Source organism: Poecile atricapillus, chromosome 13, assembly GCF_030490865.1.
Source record: "Poecile atricapillus isolate bPoeAtr1 chromosome 13, bPoeAtr1.hap1, whole genome shotgun sequence".
Classification (NCBI taxonomy): domain Eukaryota; kingdom Metazoa; phylum Chordata; class Aves; order Passeriformes; family Paridae; genus Poecile; species Poecile atricapillus.
Window position 1 is genome coordinate 6471207 of NC_081261.1, and position 22326 is coordinate 6493532.

A 22326-nucleotide genomic window follows, 5' to 3' on the forward strand; every position below is an offset into this window, starting at 1 on the left:
AAAGAAAACACAGTGTGTAATAGTTAATGTTAGGTTTCAAATTCAAGGCTGAGCTTTGGTGCTGAAACTTCCAGACTCATTCCCAGCCAAGGGGTTGGTACCATTGCAAAACACCCAACTCTTACAGAGTGCTGATGAGTTACTTGGAGGATGGTGCAGACAAGACTGGCATGTCCCTGGGTGTGACTGTTCCTGCTCTCTCTCTGCCATTCAGGTGCGAGACCAGGAGGTCCCCATCAAGCGGAACTTTGTCCGAGTCATCATCCACGTGGACAGCTGCAACCTTCACCCTCCCCAGTTCAGCAGCATCCATTATGAAGCAGAAGTGCTGGACTCGGCAGTGGTGGGCACAGAGGTCATACAAGTCAGAGCCCTTGATCAGGATCAGGGAGCTAATGCTGAAATCCACTACTCCCTTCAGGCAGGTGAGAGCCATGCAACAAGGCAGTTTAGGTTATGATCATACCTGCATTATCGTGCTCTAACTGGTGGCCACTTGACCAGCTTTGTCTAGCTGTTGCAAAGAACAGCAAATGACTGCACAATTCTAAAAATGTGATTTTCTTCCTACCCAGAAAAAATCCAGAGTGAGTAGGTAATTTCCATATTATGGAATATTAGCATCTTTTCTTAAGAAGACAGCTTAATGTTGAGTCACTGGTCTAAGAAAAGTAGTGACTGGACGAGTTAGAACAACCTAAAATCTGCTCCTCTTTGTCCATGGGAACTATTCAGTTGTTAGGCAAAAGTACTCCCAATTCCCACAGGAGTCATCATTATTCTACTATTTTTACCAAGAAACACTTCCTCAAGAAATGGTGAGAACCCTCTCAGCATTGACTGGTGGTGGTTTTGAGTCATTCATGCTCAGTGGGCAAATATTTTATCATTCTATAAAGGTTAAAACCTAAGTATTTATGTCTGTGCCACACAGCCTATTTAGCCTGTAAACTCTTCGCAGGAGACAAGCCATTCTTTGCTCCATCTTTCTCACTGCAATTTAGATCAAGGACTGAGGAATTTAATTGCTCCTGAAGTATTGGTAATTACAAGCATGACAGGGCTTGAAGGAACCAGTACTGTCTGTGCTACCATGTTCTGCACATGAGGCAAAAGCTTCAAGCACATGCTCTGCCACCACTAAATATGCTTAAATTAGAAGGGTGTTTATCTCCAATTTACATTTTGATTGATTCAAATGTTAGCTCATAGATCTCAATGGGTTCATTGTTCTTATAATTAAAATTATTTAGAAATTAATTAATTTCTCCCAGTAAAAGAAACAGATGTTAATCAGATCTGCAGTCAGGAGAATCTATGAAAAAGAGTTGCAGAAAACAAAGACCAATAAGGTGTCTGCTTTCTTCACTCTGTAATTTCTCTTCTTGCAGGAAATGGGGAAGGCTTCTTTAACATCAACCCATATTCTGGAATTATTACAGTTGCCCAGAAGCTGGACCCATCCAGGCAGGAACGATTTACTCTTATTGTCAAGGCAGAAGATCAGGGGTTTCCTCAGCTTAAAGATTCTGCTACAGTACACGTCCACATTAGACCCTCGGATCGAACCCCTCCAAAATTTCCAGAGGCTGAATACATCACAGAGATCAGTGAATCCACTGCTATTGGCTCTCCTCTGATCCAAGTTTCAGCCACAAGCTTATCACCAGTCAGCTATGAAATAAGAGATGGAAATGGTGATGGAGTGTTCTCCATGAACTATCAGTCAGGCCTTATTTCCACTCAGAAGAGCTTAGATTTTGAGCAGGTGTCTTTTTACCAGTTGAAAGTGCGTGGTACCAATATGGCTGGAGCATTTATGGACGCAGTGGTGCTCATCTATGTCATAGATGAGAATGACAATGTGCCTGTCTTCGTTAAGCCTTCCTTCGTTGGCTGGATCATGGAGAATGCCCCATCACAAAGCATGGTTCTGGATGAAAGCAACGCTCCCCTCGTGACCTGTGCAACAGATGCTGATCAAGACTCCAATGCTTTGCTCGTCTATGAGATTTTGGAACCGGAGGCACTGAAATATTTCACAGTGGATCCCAGCACAGGGACACTGACCAGTCGTGCTGATATAGACTATGAGCTCACCCCAGTTTTCCACTTCAGTGTACATGTGCACGACAGTGGAAGTCCCAGCTTGTTTGCATCCAAGCCTGCCAAGGTCACAATCCATGTTAAAGATGTCAATGATTCACCTCCAGTCTTTCTCAGAGACACTTACAACATTTCCATCTTGCTACCTGCCCACCCAGGGATGGAGCTTTTGTCGGTGCAGGCAAAAGATGCAGATTCAGAGGTGACCTACAGCATCACAGAAGGAAACCTTGATAATGCTTTCCATATCCATCCACTAACAGGTCTCATCTCCATTCTTAACACTACTGGCCTGAGAAGCTACCGAGAGCTCACAGTCAGAGCTGGTGATGGCTTATATAAGAGTACTGCCCTGGTTAAGCTAAATTTAACTCGAGCACAAGGTACCAGCTTGAAATTTGATCAAGATGTATATACAGCAACTGTGAAGGAGAATTCTACAGATGAGAAGACTCTAACCATTCTTGGGGTCAAGGGGTATCAGCTAAATGAACCCCTTTCCTATTCACTTTTGAATGAAAAGGAAAGGTTCAAAATGATCCAAGCCTCTGGAGTTCTTCAGACCAAGGGTGTGAAATTTGACCGTGAAATGCAAGACATGCATGAGGTAGCTGTGGAAGTGAAGGACAACAGGAAGCCACCAAGAGTGTCCCAAGCCACAGTCAGAGTTTATGTAGAGGATGTCAATGACAACCCCCCACAGTTTGAGAATCTGCCATACTATGCCTCGGTGCAGGATGGCACAGAGCCAGGGGATGTCCTTTTTCAGGTGTCAGCAACAGACAAAGACATAGGGGATAACGGAGCTGTTACCTACTCATTTGCAGAGGAATACAAATACTTTTGGATTGACCCTTACCTAGGAGACATCTCTCTTAAGAGGCCTCTTGATTATCAAGCTTTAAATAAATACAACCTCCGGGTCATTGCTAAGGACAAAGGAGAGCCTCCCCTGCTTGCTGAAGAGGAGGTTGTGATCAGTGTGAGGAACAGATCCAACCCTCTGTTCCAAAGTTTGTACTACCGAGTGAAGGTGCCAGAAAACGTCCCCCCATACACATCTATTCTCCACATCCAGGCCCGCAGCCCTGAAGGCTTGCGCCTCATCTACAACATTGTGGAAGAAGATTACCTGAAACTCTTCAACACTGACTTCAAAACTGGTGTCCTCACTGTCACAGGGCAGCTGGACTATGAGCTAGAGACAAAACACACATTCACTGTTAGAGCCACAGACACAGCACTGGGATCCTTCTCAGAAGCCAGAGTGGAGGTGGAGGTAGAGGACATTAATGACAACCCTCCTGTATTCTCTCAGATCATTTACACAGCATCTGTCTCGGAGAGTTTGCCACCACAGACCCCTGTTGTCCAGCTCTTTGCCTCCGATAAGGATTCGGGCAGAAACAAAATGGTTTCCTATCAGATCATGGATGATGGTTCAGATGCTGCCAAGTTCTTTAATATTGATGCCAGCACAGGGCAAATAACAACAGCTCAAGCACTTGATTACGAAACAAATCAGCAGTTCCGCATGAAAGTCAGAGCTGCGGATCATGGGGTGCCTCCACTCAGTAGCGATGCCCTGGTAATCGTAGATGTGACAGACATCAATGACAATCCCCCTGAGTTCAGCCAGCTTCAGTATGAAGCCAAGGTCAGTGAAATGGCTACGTGTGGGCACATTGTGATCAAAGTCCAGGCCCTAGACCCCGACAGTGGAGACACCACCCGGCTGGAATACGTGATTCTCTCGGGTAATGACAACAGGCATTTTGCCATCAACAGCACTTCTGGAATAATATCCATGTTCAACCGCTGCAAAAAGGACTTGGAGCCATCTTACAGACTCAGAGTTTCTGCTTCGGATGGAGTTTTCAAGAGCACTGTGCCTGTGTATATCAACACCACAAATGCCAACAAATACAGCCCCTCTTTTCAGCAGAACGTGTACGAGGCAGAGCTGGCAGAAAATGCTGAGATAGGAACCAAAGTGATTGAGCTGCTGGCTATTGACCCAGATGGTGGCCCATATGGCACCATAGACTACACCATCATAAATAAACTGGCCCATGAGAAGTTCTCCATAGACAATAAAGGCTGTATTTCCACACTGCAAAAACTGGACAGGGAGAATTCCACAGAGAGAGTCATTGCCATTAAAGTCATGGCTAAGGATGGGGGTGGGAAAGTGGCCTTCTGCACTGTCAAAATAATACTTACAGATGAGAATGACAACCCACCTCTTTTCAAAGCCTCTGAATACACACTCTCCATCCAGTCCAATGTCAGCAAAGGCTCCCCTGTCATCCAGGTACTGGCTTATGATGCTGATGAAGGTGCAAATGCAGATGTCATTTACTCTGTTGACTCTGTGGAAGATGTGGCAGAAGACCTTGTGGAGATTAATGCTGCCACTGGGGTTGTTAAGGTCAAGGAGAGCCTTATCGGTTTAGAAAACAGAGCCTTTAACTTCAAGGTGAAAGCTGAAGATGGCAGACCCCCTCACTGGAACTCCCTTGTTCCAGTAAATCTGCAGATTGTCCCGAGGGAGGTGACATTGCCAAGGTTTTCTGAGCCCCTTTATACGTTCTCTGCATCTGAGGATCTTCCAGAGGGGTCAGAAATAGGGTCAGTGAAAGCTTTTGCAGAGGATCCCATTATATACAGCCTGGTGAAGGGAACCACTACAGAAAGTAACAAGGACGAGGTGTTCACACTGGATGAACAAACAGGGGCTTTGAAAATCAAAAAACCTATTGATCATGAGACCACCAAGTGGTACCAGGTTGATGTCATGGCTCACTGCTCACATCTGGAGACAGAGCTGGTCTCTCTGGTCTCTGTGAATATCCAAGTGCAGGACGTGAATGACAACAGACCTGTTTTTGAGGCAGATCCCTACAGAGCTTTTGTCATGGAGAACATGCCTTCAGGAACCACAGTCATTCAAGTGACAGCTAATGACCAGGACATGGGAAGTGATGGGCAGGTGACCTACAGTCTGGAAGCAGAATCTGGCAACCTCCGCGGGCTCTTCACCATTGACGGTGAGAGCGGGTGGATCACCACACTGAAAGAACTGGACTGCGAAGACCAGGAGATCTATCGCTTTTATGTGGTGGCCACTGACCACGGCAGGAAGGTCCAGCTCTCTTCCCAAACCCTGGTGGAGGTCACTGTCTCTGATGAAAACGACAATGCCCCGCAGTTCACGTCAGATTTCTACAAGGGGTCGGTCATTGAGAACGCGGATCCGGGGCAGGTCGTTGTCACCCTGAGCACCATCGACGCGGACATCTCCGAGCAGAACCGGCGGGTCACGTGCTACATCACCGGTGAGTTTTTCCTGGCTTTGAATCTCCAGTGGGCAAGAAGAGAGTATCATCTCAAAGTAAGGATTTGATACCTTGTCTTACAGATTATTAGTACAGAAATAATGTTATACTGACTGTCCTGTCAGAAGCGGGAGATGAAGGCTGAGCTCTGTCATGAGCTCAGGTGAATCTGGGGAATACAAAACCCTTTAGTAACTGCAGTGGGTGGAATGATCATTAAAATAATTATCTCACCACTGAATCGTCCTGTTTCTCTGGGAATAAATAAATAAATAAGATACATGTAAGTAATTACACTGTACTGTAGAAATATTTATTTACACTTTCTTAACAGAGGAATAATTAAGACAGTGTAATTGTAATATCTCTTGGAAGGACAGGAGAGGCAGTACAGCAAGAAGGAAGATTTTTCTCACACAGATACTGTGATCTGTATTTAAGTTCTTTGACCCAGCTTTTTCTCCTGCGAGCACTGCAGTCAGTTTAGACATCTATAATATACCTGTAGCCAGTGTTTCTTTTAGTAACTATATATAACTTTTTGGTATTACATGTGTTTCCTACAAAACCACTTGGAGGCTGGCTTAATAACAAGTTAGTCACTCTGCACTAGGGGATATTTAAGACTGTCACATCAATTTTAGTAAAGGCTTTAGCTAACAAAAGATACAAAAAATTGCTCTTGCATCCCTGAAACATCACATGTGCCAACTAAAATTAACCACTGCTGTAAAATAACAAAAAAGTTACACTGGAATGTTTGTTGTGCATCTGCACAAGTAGAAGCTTGCTTTTATGGTATTTTTTGACCCTAAAGGGTCTTTCTAAGACCTGGAGCAGATACTTCAAATTTAAATGTTTGTTCAGACTCAAATGAGGATCCTTCAGGGTCAAAACATTAGGCCAGATCATGCTGCAGCCTGTTATCTATTATTGTAACCATCCAAAACAGGGGAGGAATGCTGGTTTTTTCATTTGGTTTATGGCATGCCTAGGTATTTGCAAGCCTTTGGGAGGAAAGATTTAATCCATTATATATTCACATTTCTGCCATCTTAAAGGTAGTAGTAACTTCCAAGCACTTTAAACCTGAGAGGATGTGCACTTATTTTAGGGATGAACACCTTGTGCTCTCTGCTCTGCATGTACAAACACAGCTCAAAGTCTACAAATAAACATGGAAATGCAGCAAAAGGGAGGATTAGGTGAATACAGAGCCCAGCTTCCCCCTGTCCACATTGATTTCAAGCACACAGAAGCTAAATCTGGGAATGGGCTGGTGTTTCCCAGCATCAGAAGAAGAGCTAGTACATTGTGCCTCCACAACCTCATCAGCACAGCACCAATGAAAGCAGGAAGGGAGTGCATTTAATTTATCCCTCTGTGCCAGACCCTTCAGAGTCCAACACAAACAGTTACCACAGCCAGCTCTCTTCACTGACTCCCATTGCCTGATGTGCTTCCTCCTGGGTCAGCAGAGAACACCAGCTCCTTCTCATGAAAGAGGGATTCTCCAGTGGCAGCATCCAGCCTGTTTAGAATCCAACATATGTAACAACAGTAGGAGCAGCATGAGTCTGGTGGACCAGAGAGCCTGCCTAGTCTGGATTTGCCTGTCTCTCATAATTTGTCTCTTACAGAAACAAAAAGTAGCCCCAGAAAACAAAGCTGTATGTTAAATACCTCTATAGGTGAAGAGGAAGTACAACTGTACATGGTACCATAACAGTAAGATTCAAACCATGTCTGCAGGGTATTTACAGCTCTTGGATCCCTTCAGAAACATGCACCAAGAAAGACTGTCAGGCTTTGAGAAGGTGAAACAATGTGGTTTTGAGGCAATGAATATGCACATCTGCAGAACATTACTGACTTTTCTGCCATCAGTTGTTTCCTCCTTCCACTGTAATGTGCAGACAGGGAGTAACTAAAACATGTGGGGTATTTCCCAGCTATGCAGTGAGGCTGACCAAAAGCTCCTCACCTGCTGGATGAAACACCAGTGCCCTCTCTACACCACCAGTGTGAGTCAGAGTCATAGAATTATTTAGGTTGGAAAAGACCTCTAAGAGCATCCAGGTCCTTCAGGTTTCCTAAGGAACCACCCATATGGGTGGTGGACACACCCATGTGCCCTTTCTATACATACACCCTATGTATCACTTCTGATTTTCAGCACTTAGTAAATGCTTTTTGTACTTGCTTCCTGCCCCTTTCTAGAAGGAGATGTACTGGGACAGTTCACAGTTGATCAAATTGAGGGTGAATGGACAATTTCTTCCAAGAAGCCTCTGGACAGAGAAGATACTGAGAAATACCTCCTCAAGGTTATGGCCTCTGATGGGAAATTTCAGGCTAGCACCGAAGTGGAAATTTTTGTACTGGATATTAATGACAACAGCCCTGAGTGTGGCCAGGTAAGACATCTGTTCTGGGACATCAGGGGCATAAAGGGAGATCCTGGGAGGGAAAGAACACAATAGAAAAGAAGAAAGAACAAGCAGAGCATGTTAAAGGGTTAGGCTTGTCATAATTCTTCTCACAAGATCCTGTTGCTTTGATTATGCTTAACAATTTTAATTAAGCTGCATGTCAAGCAAGAATATTAAATCTAGCCTCCAAGCATGTTTGCCAGCAGCAAGTGAGAGCCTAAGCATTATGAAGAGCAATTTTTGGAGATAAACAATGCCAGGAAGCCTCCTGGGAAGGGGCATGTAAATTACAGAGTTTTATATCCTGCTAAGCTGGGAGATTCCCATCAGGAGGTTTGTTGCTGTAGAGAGCTGATCACTGCTGTGGACGTCACCTGTGGTGAGAATGAACAGAGGTGGTTACTTCCCAAAGGAGATTCAAAGGCTTGTGTGAAATGAGCTCACTGGTCCCAGTCCACACCCCAGCAGCCAAGACTGGGAAGCACATTGTGCTCCCCTATAAACCACAGGGTTTATCCTTCTCTGTGAAGCTTCTGTGGGTCTGTTCTCCCCCCATAAGGGATGGAGGTACTTTGGAGATGGCTCAGATGCCAAAGATTTCTTCTGTCCTGGCCAGATACTCTACACTGGGAGAGTCTCTGAAGATGCTGGGCCGGGTCTTTTCATTTTGAAAATATCAGCGACTGACCCCGACGTCGGCAGCAACGCCCAGATAACCTACAGCCTGCACGGCCCCGGCGCCGAGGAGTTCCGGCTGGGCCCACACACAGGTGAGAGCAGGGCAATGCTTTTATCCTCTTCCTCACTCACCCAGACATGCAAGCTCCCAGCATGGCTCAACACAAGGAGCTGTCCATTCCAGCTGTCCCAAGCTAGGAAGGAATGGCCACAGCATACAGGAGAGTGAGCTCCACATCATCCTGTTTGCTCTCATTACAAATGTTGTTAAAATGAAGGGCAGACACTATTGCTAGCAGCCCGGTCTCAAGGAGGAAAGAGCAGCAAGTGTTCGGCTTGAGCCAAAGACACAAGTTCTAAATCCCAAAATACCTCTTATCGGGTCTTGGGTAGTGTATTTACCCAAACAGACTTGATGATCATTCTAGAGATCACTTGGAGTTCCTTACATTGCAGAAAGCTCAATGCAGTGGGGTTTAGGAGTACAATTTATTTATGAATAGTTTTATCCCATGATGGCATCCCTTGGATGAAGTTCAGCTGAACATGCAGGACTGCCCATGGGAAGCCTTGCCAGGGCCCTGGCTGGCAATGATCCGAGGATAGCCCTGAGCAATGTGGCGTGGACACATCACCACTATTAGCTCAATTATTGTCTCCCACGGTTCATCCAGGAAAACAGCTGAACCTCTCTGAGGTCTTGTAGGCTGTGGCTGTGATTGCTGGGGACACAAAACCACCTCCTGTTCTTTCCCACAGGGGAGCTGACCACATCTGCACCCCTGGACCGTGAGCAGAAGCCCACGTACCACCTCGTAGCCAAAGCCACTGATGGCGGGGGCCGTTCGTGCCAGGCTGATGTGACACTGATCATTGAGGACACCAATGACAACGCACCAAGGTTCTTCCCCAGTCACTGCGCCGTGGCTGTCTTTGATAACACCACGACAAAGACACCCATCGCTGTGGTTGCTGCCAGGGACCTTGATGAAGGTGAGTCAGAATGGGATTTATGCATTAGTAGAGTTCATCTTTCATTCTGAATTGAGGCCTTTGAAACCTAGGAAAATGCTACAGCAATGGGCTTAGATGATTGAATCTTGGCGAAGATGTGCCTGGATCTCATTGCTGACATGTTCTTGAGTGCTGGGCTAGCATCAGCATTTTTGTGACCCTGTTGGGAGTGCAGTATCTGTAGAAACATGCAGACTTTCTTTCAGAATGTGCTCAGTAACTGTAGCTGTGATACACAGCACAAACTGTGGCACAGGCATCCAAACTGGACAGAAACTTTTTCAAAGGTGGGGACTGAGAATGGGTGTAATAAAAGAAAAAATGAGTTTTAAATATGGGTTGGTGGGATAGGTAATATGAATTGAGACATCCTCCTGAAGACATAGAGATTCTCAGAAATATAGGTAAGGCTCCTAAGAAAGGAGCTTTCAATAAACCTCTCCAGCAGAGTTTTAGAATTTAGAGAAGCAAGATCATATTTATCTTCTTTGAATGCAGATATGAAGAGAAATTAAATTTGAAAACAAGGTAATTAAAAATGGAGAACACTAGTAAATGCAGACAGCTGACACTGGTGGATAATGGTGAGGGTGGCTAGATGACTGAGCCTGCAGATGGGCAGGGGCACACTTGATGTTAGGATGATGTTCATACAGCCTCCATTTTCCCTGGGAATGGAAGGTCATTTGGTTGGTATAGTCCTAATGCATTATAAATAAATAAACCCAGCATCCTCCCTGCCCATGAATTATTGCAGTCTCTCCATTACCCTTCCAGGTCTCAACGCTGAGGTGGTCTATTCTCTGTCTGACTCTGCCAATGGACACTTTTCCATTGAGGAAACCACAGGGGTGATCCGCCTGGAAAAGCCTCTGAAGGATTCCCAGCACTCAGCGTTCGAGCTGACAGTCTGTGCCACCGACCGGGGCACCCCAGAGCCCCTCTTTTCCCTCGGCACTGTCACTGTCTCTGTTGTGGATCTCAGCGAATACCTGCCTGTTTTCCTGGCCCCTGAATATGTGGCCATGGTAAAAGAAGATGTGGCTGTGGGTACCGAGGTCCTCAACTTGTCAGCCCTGACGAGGGACAATGCTGAAAACACAGAGATCAAGTATGAAATTGTGAATGGCAATGACCACGGGAAATTTCAGCTCAACTCAAACACAGGTAAAATGGTCTTGTGCTCAAGCAGGTCCAGGTTGATCCAACATCAAAAGCTGTCTTTGTGTGCATCTTCTCTGGTTCTTCTCCATGTGGCTCCCACTCACCTCTGTTTTTACCCAGCTCTGCTCTTCTCTGTCTTTACCCAGCACAAGGGTAGGGAATACAGTCTTGTTTTCTGCTTCAAATTTTGCCATCCAGGTCACTTAAGGAGTGATCCAAATCTTACTGAAATTAATGGAAGGATTCCTTCTGTGTGTCTGAGACTGGAGACAGGTCCATATGGATGAGGGATACGTGGATAACAGGATGAGGAAATTTTCCCACTTCAAAATGCAGGAGAAAGTGGTTTCATTTAAAAAGTCTTTCCATCAGGATCCCACAAAAAACGTGGAGTGCAGACTAACAGGCAACTTTATTGAAAAGTGCTCAATGAAAGTGGATAATAGCACCATAACCATGGGAAGGTGTTGAGCCATGGTTACCAGCCAAGTAAAGCCCTATTCTGTTTGCACAGTGATGTGATAAGAGCTGTTATCAGAAGGGCAGTGTTAGCTCCCTGAAACAAGCCCTTGGCTGTGTCAGCAATGGCCTTCTACCCTCAGCTGTAGCATCCTCATCAGTGACACCTCAGCCTCTCTGGTCACAAGGCTCTTGCTAATTCTTCCACATCAGGGTGGTCAAAGTTAGGTCAGCTGTCAGTTTGGGAGTTGCCTTGGCATATCTCTGCAGTATTCCAAGAAACCTCACGTGCCATTCATTCAAAATACTTCTGTCCTTTCCTCCCCATCCTCCAACATAGGTGCCTTATACATCAATGGGAGCCTGGACTTCGAAGCGAGTCACGAGTACTACCTGTCCATCGAGGGCACGAGGAAGGGCTCAGCCTCTCTCAGCGATGTGACCATGGTGGTGATCAACATAACTGACATTAATGACCATGCACCGGAGTTCATCCAAGATCCCTACTTCACTGACATTCGGGAGGATGCTGCCGTTGGAGAAATCATCCTCACGGTATGACTGAACCAGGCCAGCTGTCTTTACCTCCTCTTTATTTGTGCTGTGCAATATTCACCCCTCTTGTGCACTTTACTTTTCCTTGGACACAGCAACCTCAGTGGGCTTGTGACGTTCAGCATCTAAGATTAAAGCATGACTTTAAAAAAGGATGATTGGCAGAGTTCCTGAGACTCCATGGACATGGAGAACACTTTGCCTTATAAGACATCTTTAAATGAAAATTAAGGGTGCCCTCAGGAGCTTTAAGAACATCCCAAGAAAACAAAAATGCCTGAAAAAGGACAATGGCCTTGTGACTTGGGGAAGGCAGAGGCTCCTCCGGGCAGAATGGCAGAGCTCAAGGTGATGTGGAGTTCCTTGTCCAGCCTTTTACCATCACAGGGGTGGTAAAGTCAGGGACTAGGAGAAAGATGAGAAAATTATGTTGTCTTGAAAAAAACTATTGGATGACACTTACTTGAACGACCTTCCTTTTCCCATCCTTATCTGAGGCAAGCTCAAACCAATACCCTTAAATGACAAAGTGGTCCCATTTCTCCATGGCATGTCCTTTTTGGCCCAAGGGTCCTAGTGGGGTTTGTTTTTTTTCTCCAAACAGGTGTCAGCTGATGACTTGGATGGGTCAATGAACAATCAGATCACATATTCCATCGTGGAAGGGAACCCGCTGGGACACTTTGCCATTCAACCCAAAAATGGGCAGATCAGCATTGCCAAGCATCTGGACAGGGAGGAGGTGAGTTCAGGAAAATGAGAATGGGAAGGCTGAAACAGATGTGTCCCAAAGTACTGAGGGAGAACATCTTACTCAGCTACCTCCTGTTTTCTGAATTACTTACTCATAATATTGTAGGTAGAAGACGAGGCATTAGTTTGTTTTCTAGACTCGTAGATACTGCACTAGGAAGGCTGGGCTTCAGGAAAGGCAGTATAGAATCAGAGAACAGTTTGGATTGGAAGGGACCTTGAGGATCATCTAGTTCCAACCCCTTCCATGGGCAGGGACACCTTCCAGAGCTTTGAGTTTTGGTCTACCCCACTGGTACTTCAGGCTGGCTGGGTGAGAGTCAGCCCCAACCAATACTGAGAATGTTGGCTGTGGAAACCAACAATAGTTGGGTCCTGCTTCTCTGCATTAGAGCATTAGAGAACACAGGTGTGGGGAGGAGAAAGGTCGCTTGGACCATCTCTCATTCATAAAACAGCAGCAGCTTGTCTCAGCCTGCCAGAGTTCAGAATCCTTTGGGTAACACTCTGAGGCACGTGGTGGAATTGTTGGGATGTTCTGCACAGGGACAGGAGCTGATCCTGATTGGTCCCTTCCAGCTCAGCTTACTCTGTGAGTCTATCATTCTTAAACCACTATTGACAGATGTTTGCCCAGCTTAGTTTTATCCATCTTTGCCAAGTTGTTTCTCTTCTCTGCGATTTTTGTGAGACTGATTTAGTTTAGCAGTGAGCTTTGAGTGAGATTTATGGATGGAGAGCCTTAGCCAAGGGCAAAGCTGTTGAGGCCATGGTGCATGGCCTCGGGCATTTCAACAAGCTGCAGCAGAATAAAACTTCAGTGTGAAAAAGCCATTTCTGCCATTTCTCCAAGTAATCCTGCCATGCAAATCCTCCAGATCCCCAGTTACTCACTGACAGTTCGAGCCACGGACAATGGCCACCCTGCTCAGTTCAGTGATGTCCCTGTGCACGTCCACGTGTCTGACGTCAATGACAACCCTCCTCGCTTCTTCCAGCTCAACTACAGCGTGGTGGTGCAGGTAAGCCAGGAGATAGTTTGTTCTCCCAATCCCTCTCATTGCACTGATGAACTCATTCCTAGGCTGCTGTTGGAGCAAATTGGGGGGACAGTGATAAATCACGTTGCTGCTTTGTGCTCTGTGTGTTCGTGGGCAGGGGTGGGATTTGTTTTCCTGTTCCTGATCCAGCAGCTCCTGGGCCACTGTAGGTTCTCCTGGGCCATTTCTCTTTGCTTACCTTCCTCCAATAGCATCTTTTCCCATTTCAGGAGAATGCTCCTGTGGGGACAAGTGTCCTGGAGCTGATTATGAGTGACAGAGACTCTCCAGAAAATGGACCACCATACTCGTTCCAGATCACCCAGGGCAATGATGGGAAAGCCTTTGAAGTCAACCAAAATGGTCTGCTGGTGACATCATCTGTCCTGAACAGAAGAGTGAAAGAACAGTACCTATTGCAAGTCCAGGTAGAGACTGTTTTACTGTCCTGGTGTCTGAATTCCCCAGCCAGCTTAAGTAGTAATAAAATGCGATTAGCATGGCCCAGCTGAATGAAAACATTTCTGCCTTTGAAGAAATCCAATCCAGGCACAAATTGTGCAGCTTGGAGCCAGCTCCAGAGCTCATTTCTCCACAGAGTCTGCCCACAAGAAACAGGGGGCCAGCTTCTGTGTTGATAAAATCAGATAATACGATCATGAAAATACTCTGTCAGCAGTTCCCTTAGACAGATGCTTTCCCCATAATCATTCTAGTGAATTCCAGTTTAAAGTGAGACCTGGATCTGGTCCTACAAGCTTTCTCTAATTATCCTTGTCATTTAAGAAGTGGTTTCAGTTCCTCTTCAAAAAGGATTTCTATTGTTGCAGAATGAATTCGTTATTTTTCAATGCTATCAGTAGGGATAGTCCATTACAAACAAAAGGATAATAACATGTGAAGTACATACTTCTTCAGTAATGGCAGTTGTAAAAGTTAGGTACTATTATATTACAAACCTCAACCTCTAACTGCTTAGCATTAGGGAGAAATTTATCCCATAATCTGATTATTCGCATTTTTCTGTTTGAGGTTCCTTGACTCAGTGCTAGACAGACATTGTCAGAGGTGGGACAGGGCTTAAACAGCCTGGAAGGTGAGCGAATGTGTTGATGTGCGTAACCTCTTTACATCTCCATACACTCAGTTACGCGTGGAACCTAAAAGATTGGCAACATCACCAAAAATTATTAACCCTCAGGAGTTCAGAGCCACTCAGAGGCTCAGGGGAAGTGAGTGTGACCCCACTGTGAGCAGAAGGCCTCAATCAGTCTCCATGCTGGAAGGGATGCTGCCCTTTCCCTGGGCCCTTCTCCAGGCAGAGCTCCAACACTGCTGCCAATTTTTCCCATTCCTTCTTTGTTCCCAGCCTGCTGCCTGAGAGCTTCCACTCATTGTTCCCTGAAAGGCACTCTCCTTCACAGGACCTCACCAGTCAGGTGAGGTGACAGTAAGTCAGCGTGTGGCTATAACAGATTCTTCTGTTTTCCTTGCCAGGCCTCTGACAGCGGCATCCCTCCTCTCTCCTCATCTGCATTTATAAATATCCAAGTGACTGAGCAGAGCCAATACCCACCCTCGGCCCTTCCCCTGGAAATATTCATCACCACCAACGAGGATGCTTTCCGAGGCGGCGTTCTGGGCAAGATCCACGCCACGGACCGGGACCCCCATGACACGCTGGTGTACACTTTGGTGGCACAAGCGCCCAAGGAGGGGCTCTTCTCTGTCGGGGCTGCAGATGGGAAAATCATTGCTGGGGACAAGCTCCCCCATGGCCACTACCTTCTGAACGTGACGGTCAGTGACGGAACATTCGCAGCCACCACGAGCGTCAGCATCCACGTGTGGTGCTTCACGCAGGAGGCCTTGGACAAGGCAGTGGTGCTGCACTTCCGACACCTCTCCCCTGAGGAGTTTGTGGGGGACCACTGGCGCAACCTGCAGAGATTTCTGGGGAACATCCTTGTCACCCGGCGCCAGAACATCCACATGGCCAGCCTGCAGCCTGCAGCCGCCTCTGATGGCGTGGATCTGCTCCTGGCTGTTGGAGAGCCACACGGCTCCTTGTACGAGCCGCGGGTGCTGGCCAGCAAGCTCACCGGGTCAGCTGGGGAGATGGACCAGCTGGTCGGGCTCCGGATGAAGAAAGCGATCCATGTGCCCTGTCACGGGTCAGACTGTGCCCACCGTGTCTGCAGGGAGACCATCCAGCTGGATCCAGGCATGATGTCCACATACAGCACTGCCCGGCTCAGCGTCCTCACCCCGCGGCACAGCTTGGAGCAGATCTGCTCGTGCAATGGTGAGCGATCCTTCCTGGCAGTGTCTGCCCCTATGAACCTGGGAATGTTGTGCTTTCCTTCAGTACATTATACAGCACCCAGATTTTCCATGGAGTTAGGTTGCCCAGTGACCAACAGCTCTGCCCACAATTTCAAAGACTCTTAGAGTCTGAAATACAGTCTTTCATATAGTCTATTTTTTTAAATTAATCTCCTGTAGCATTTAATAACAGCAGCATCTGTCTCTCTCATTGTGAAAAGTTACTCATACTTAGCGGGAAATCAAGGTCAGTGATCAGAATTTTTTATCTGTGATCTCACATGTTGATCCTGGACTTGGCAAAGCACAGAGTAACTGATAAATCTGAGGAAAGCCAAATAAAGTATATTATATTGGCTCTAGGATACTTCAAGAAATAATTGGAGGGAGCAGGGATCAGTAACACTAGGGCAGGAATATAAGGGGATACTACAGAATATAAAAAATTAGTAAGGATGGAGAAATTCAAGGGTGTTGTAGACTACACTGAAGGCACCTTGAAGGACAGAAATAGCCAGGCTGATATTTCAGGGTTGCTTCACAGCTGAGTACATAGAAAAACTACTGTGAGCTCCCAGTGGGACTGTGGGAGATGCAGTGCAGCGATCCATGGGTTGCTGTGGATGGGGCTGCTCCTAGACAGTCGTGGCATCAGGCTAGGAAAAGAGACAAGGCTTGCTACAGTCCATAGCCTCAAGGTGCCACAAAAATGAGACATTTCTTTGATTCTCCTTTCAGGAACAGCTGTGAGGTTTGGGGGCCACAGCTACATTTGGTACCAACACTCCCAGGTTGGCTCCTGGCACGTGCACTTTCGCCTCAAGACCCACCAGCATCACGCAGTCGTGTTCTCCGCCAACGGGACTGACCACGCCACTCTGGAGGTGTGTATGGCAGTGCAGGGGGATTTCTCTCCTCAGCTGCAAAAACCCTACTCTCTCGGGGAAGGGAATCACAGAAAGAATATGCAAAAATATGTACCCTTAGTAATTAGTGTAGCTGAAATATAAAGACATGGGAAGACCAAATGAGAGCCAAGCACAGTTTGGCAACTGCTGCAGCCACAACTGGGAATCGTCCTCTAAACATGTAAATGCATATGTTGGTCTCTGGTGTGACTTCTGGTGAAGTCATCAGACACCCATGGCAGGTCTACATCACTTTATTTCCTCCAGCTTGTTTCTTCTTCCTCTCTTGCATCTCACCTCTCAGGACAAAGAATTTATCAGGTGGAGTTGTCCACAGACCAGTCTGCTTCTACTTTAGCAAAGGGAAAACTTTCTCCCATACCTCAAATTAAAGGTCCTTTACAATAATGGACAGAAAAGACAGAATAGGAATCCTAAATTATATTTTTCACACACACATCCCTCTTTTCAAACACTTTCTTCAGATGGTTTCACTATTTTAGACACCCGCAGAGACAGGAACATTTCATTCTGATCACTCTCCTCCCTTTGACTGAATACTGAACTTACCATTCAAAGATCATCTCCCTCTTCCACACTGGCAACAGAAGGAAAGCAGCAGATGACTAAAGAATAGCAGTTTTGTATATTCTTCATCAGCTGAATTCAGACTAATTGGAGACTAAGGTCACAGGACATGTTTACCAGCTTACAGAGATTTGTCCTTGAGACTGATCCCATTGAGACCTAGACACAATAACCTACCTGGAAGTGTTCATGCTGTCCTTGGATTGCCCAATCCCTTCTCATGGTTTCACAGTCCCATCTTCCTGTTGTGAAACACTTTCCACTGTTACAGAAGACCCACACAGACAGGGAGCTGTGCAGCAGCCAACCTCCACACACTTGCCTTTTGCACATATTTCAAGCTCCTGCTGCCACAGCCATCACTCCTGAGGAGGAGGAGCAGAGAAATATCATCCATATGTCCCATACCCATCTCTGAGAGTGACTTGAAGCTGAATTGTAAAAGACCAGTGAGAAAAACTTCTCAAGAAGGGTCTCAAGCTTTCTACCTCACCTCTGGGAAGGAGAGTCATCAAAGAGTTCATCAGAAGGAATCCAGCACTTCAGGAGGTGCTCAGGAAGTACAAGATGGCAAGAAACTCCACTGAGCCAGATCAGCACAGAGTCAAGGGAGAAAAGGCTCATTATTGGTGGAGTTCAGTGAGCCCATAATCTCCTGTGCCCAAGCTTGTCTCCACAAGCTTTTCATAGGAAACATTCATAAAGCCTCCTCCATAAATGCGCCTGTGAATAACTTTTTTCCCAACTTGCTTTATTAGCAGTATGTTAGGGATAAAAAGGTTTCTAAACCACCTAGCCTGATAAAAATGAAGGAATCCCTCAAGGTTTCAAACCTTGTAGACTGAAGTACTCCAGATATGAGCCAAAGCTTTGAAAGGTCCATAAGTGATGGTTTGTAGATTTGACAAAGAAGATGAGCTCTCCCAAGAGTATGCATATCATCACTTTTCCAGTCTCTGAGCTCTCCTGATGTTCAGAAATAGGTTGCAGCGAGAGGATGGCAGACCAGGCAAACTGGGAAAGGCTTGGCAGTGTGTCAGTTCTTGCTCCAGGGAATCGAGTTCTCAGCTGTCTCCCAGCCCCAGAATTGATAAGCCAAATCTACAGACCCATCTGAAGTGAAATCATGTTCCTGCAGATGAAGTGACAAAGTTCTCTGGTGTGCTTGCCAATTGTGAAAAGGGATTTACACACGTGTTGCCCTGAGGCCCTTCCATGGCATGTGCCAGCTGCTGCTTCTTCTTCTTCCTTCCTTCAGCAGTTGCTCACTCTTCTCATTGGTATTTATTTATACCGTGGGCTTCTCTAAGAGTTAACTGTTGTCTTGCTCTGCTCCAGAGTAGCAGCTTCATATTATATGTGGGTTTCTCTAGAGTCAGTGTAGCCCATAATCATTCCTGTTCTTCTAACCCCTTCCAAGAATCAGCCCTCCTCGCTGTCCCCCATGGACATCTCTCCTGCCTGGGATGAATTGCTTGATGTTACACAGCAGGCTTTGCAGGTTTCCCACCAACACTTCATTTCATCTCTTTTCTCCTTTTCCATTGGCTTTTGGCTTCTGAGAGAGAGAGGTTTTATCAACAAAGCACTGGGGAGGTAAAGGTGAAAAATGGGTTTAACCCTGACTTCACTCTGAAACAACACAGCTAACTTTTCCTTTCTCTGTCCTGTATGACTTCTAAAGATGAATCTTGGGCCAGAAATAGGAATTTCTGATGTATGTCCCAGTTTAATGCAGATGTTGGTGTGGTTCACTTTCAGCAGCTCAACACCTTGTCTCTCTCCAGTCTGGTGGAGATCAAAGATTGGATTGCAGAACATATCAGTAACTTTGGCATGGTTTTCCAGCATGGCTACAAGAGTAATTCCTTTCTCTGCCTCCCAAGTCCTCCTTTTTCCTCCAGAGAAAGCTGCCAGTGCTTCTCCTCAATAGGACTGTTTCACCACCCTCACTCCTGCCAAAGGGGCAGCTGCTCCAGCACCTTCCCCACCACTAATGAGACAGTGAGAACAGAACAAAAGCCACGTGGCCCAGAACAAGAATGCATCTGTGGTGGTGCACTTATGGACAGTCTGAATTCCAGGGCTCTGAGCAGGCTCAGGAAGGTGGGAGAAAGGGCAAACAGCTGCAGCAGTAGCTGTATGATCCCATGGCTCTGCTCTCTGTTCCGTGGAAAGATGAGCTTCCCTCCTTGCACACTGGTCCAAGGCTGCCAGGAAGGACCATGGGTGAAATAGTGCCAGAGAGATGAAGGTGTTTTGCAAAATAAAGGGGTTGCAGTCACTCAATTGATCCAGGCAGAGATTAAAAAAAGGTGAAAGGGGTTGCATTTGGTACTTCTTGGAATGAGAAAGATGGGAGTCATCTCAGTGTGAATGCCGGGAGAGAGGGGAAGAAGCAGTGGGAGAAATGTTGAGACCCTTCATAAACATCAGCCACCCGTGTCACAGCTACCTGTACCTTCTGTGTTTTACAGGTGGTTAATGGAGTGCCTCAGCTTGGCTACAGCTGCCGGGGGAGCTCCCCTGGGAACCTCTCCTCCTCACGGTTTGTGAGCGATGGCGAGTGGCACTCGGTGTTCCTGGAGGTGAAGAACACTTCTGTCCGCCTGCTCATCGATGGCCTGGGAAATGTCTCTCTCCAGCTGCCAGGGACCTGTAGGATCTCCCAGGGCAGACGAGACCTGATTTTTGGGGGCCTCCGGCAGTCACTGCAGTCCCAGCGAGTCACACGGGGGTTCAGGGGCTGTCTGGACGTGGTTGCAATCAACGGCAGAGAAGTGGTTCTCCTTCCTGGGAAAGGGCAATCGAAGGAAGTCTTGGAGGAGGTGGGGATAAGGCAGTGTTGCTCCCCCACCGGTGCCTGCAGCAGCAGCCCTTGCCTCAACAATGGGATGTGCTCTGAAACCCAGGGAGGAGGTATGTGAACATCGCACCCGGGGCTGTGGAGAGCTGTAAGCAGTTGGGGGGGAACAATGCACAACTTTATTGATCCCTGTGGAGGGGCTATTCCAGAGGGGAAGCAGAGGTCCTCTGTCCCAGGGGACCTCAAGTGACTCAGTGCAGCAGCAGCTGCAGGGTGTGAGATCATCACTGGCTCTCCCCAGTGGACCATGGGCCCAGAGGGCAGGAAGGTGTTTCCAAGGAGTGTGCATGACATAGGAGAGCAGAGTGTTGCCAAAAACTCAAATGCATATAGAAATTCCACCCACCTCTCTGCATCCTTTTAGCTTAAGGAGCTGTTAACAAGGCTGGAATCAGGCAGGATGGGATCATGCAGTGATGGTATCTGGGCAGAAACAAGCCAAGATCTTGGTCTCTTCCCGCTGCAGTGAGCGACTCCCCAGGGCTATGCAAAGGGATGTGGGAAAGCCCTAAGCTCAAATCAAGAGTCCCAGGCTAATGTGGGGTGCACACACCCAAAAGAGGTTTGATACAGGCTCTGCCCTAGGCAGTGTCCGTGCTGCCCCGTTCCTGGCATCAGAGGGGCTCCTTGCAGTGAGCTGTACCCCAGGGCCAGGGCTGTGAGGAGAGGAGCTGCTCCCAGTGGTGTCCAGCCCTGTGTCACTGCCCTACAAGTCGTTGTAGCTGCCAGCACAGCAGGGCTGCACCCCGTAACACCCCGTCTATGAGATGGGTACTGCCTGTGCCCCGGCCCTTCCAAGGGGCACTGGATGCTTCCCACGCTGCTGTGTGGGGCAGAAGCTGCTCCTGCAGCTCTGCTCTTTGGGACCCTTGCCAAATCACACCCTGCCCGGCGAGCAAGTGAGGACAGAGGAGGCACCACCTTCTCCTGCCCTGCCTGCTGCCTCTGGGAACAAGATTCCCAGCCCTGTCGACTCAGCAGCTGCCTGGTTCAGGTGAACTTGTTTGACACCAGGTGTAAATGTACAGAACAGTTAGTCTGGCTGGCACTCACACCTCAGCCTTCAGACCCTCTGCACAGAAAACCCCTCTGGCTGGAAGGGGCTCAAAGCCCACAATGGGAAAACACATCTCTGCCCTAAGTCAAGACATCCCCTGCTTTCATTGCAGAGAGAATACAGTGAGAGAGAGGTGAAAAATCCTCCCCTCAGTAATAACCTAATGATCATCCAGTGCCCTTCCCATGGTTTCCTTCCAGGATGAGCAATTTTTCTGCAGATGGCCCAGCTGACCAGGAAAGAGCCTGTGGGACATGGGCAGGGAAGGGATTGCCCAAGGCATGTTTCTTTGTGAGGTTATCCTGGTTGCTTGGCTTCCCTGAGTGCCATGGGCTCAGTCCTGGGGGCCCCGGGCAGGCAGCACCAGCTCATGCAAAGCTGTGCCCGGGGATCTCAGGCGTGGGATTACAGCACAGGCAGGGACTCGCCTGTGGGAGCGAGCCCGAGGAGCCACGTGGCCATGTGAGAACACATCTGTGGGGAGAGGGCCCAGGCCAGCCCAGCACCACCCCAACCACAGCACTCAGGACCACAAACACAAGAGAGCCCCACATCCAGGACATGTGTTTGGGCACACACAACCCTGGGGGCAGTGTCCAGCACCTGCTGCACCAGTGTCAGCACGTCCTTCTGCTACAGCCACTGACACACATGTGGAAACAGGCCCAGGTTGTTTGCCCCATGCTCTAAAACAAGGTTCAGCTTGTGGATGAGTAGCAGACTTTTCAAGTGTGCTGCAAGGTGGAAACTCTGAATTTCCCACACAGCAGGACCAGCCAGGTGATGAGCAGGAGCTCAGCACAGCCAGGGACATTCCCATGCTCAGGACTATGCTAAACAGAAGCCAAAAGCACAAACAGCAGGAGCCCCCTCCAAGTCCCTGGCTGTGCTGGGTTTCTCTCTGTCTGTGAGCAGACATCTCCTGTAAGCAGGAGAAACTCGGCATGTTGAGACAGGCACTTCATACCACAAGAACTCTCAGGACCAAAGACTCCTGAGAACAACAAATTACAGGGGATTGCACTTAACAGAGTCAGAAACTG

At 47.4% G+C, this 22326-nt stretch overlaps 1 protein-coding gene across 1 annotated transcript in view; it reads left to right on the top strand.

Annotated features, from left to right (window-relative positions):
* FAT2 (FAT atypical cadherin 2) overlaps positions 1–22326 on the top strand; it is a 45461-nt gene that overhangs the window by 17234 nt on the left and 5901 nt on the right. The window contains exons 8-20 of the mRNA XM_058849001.1: positions 215–425; positions 1392–5444; positions 7665–7861; positions 8493–8646; positions 9314–9547; positions 10346–10735; positions 11532–11746; positions 12351–12488; positions 13378–13521; positions 13770–13967; positions 15037–15844; positions 16603–16748; positions 19838–20279. Coding sequence (XP_058704984.1) covers positions 215–425; positions 1392–5444; positions 7665–7861; positions 8493–8646; positions 9314–9547; positions 10346–10735; positions 11532–11746; positions 12351–12488; positions 13378–13521; positions 13770–13967; positions 15037–15844; positions 16603–16748; positions 19838–20279 — 7330 coding nt within the window. The remainder of the gene's footprint in view (positions 1–214; positions 426–1391; positions 5445–7664; positions 7862–8492; positions 8647–9313; positions 9548–10345; positions 10736–11531; positions 11747–12350; positions 12489–13377; positions 13522–13769; positions 13968–15036; positions 15845–16602; positions 16749–19837; positions 20280–22326) is intronic.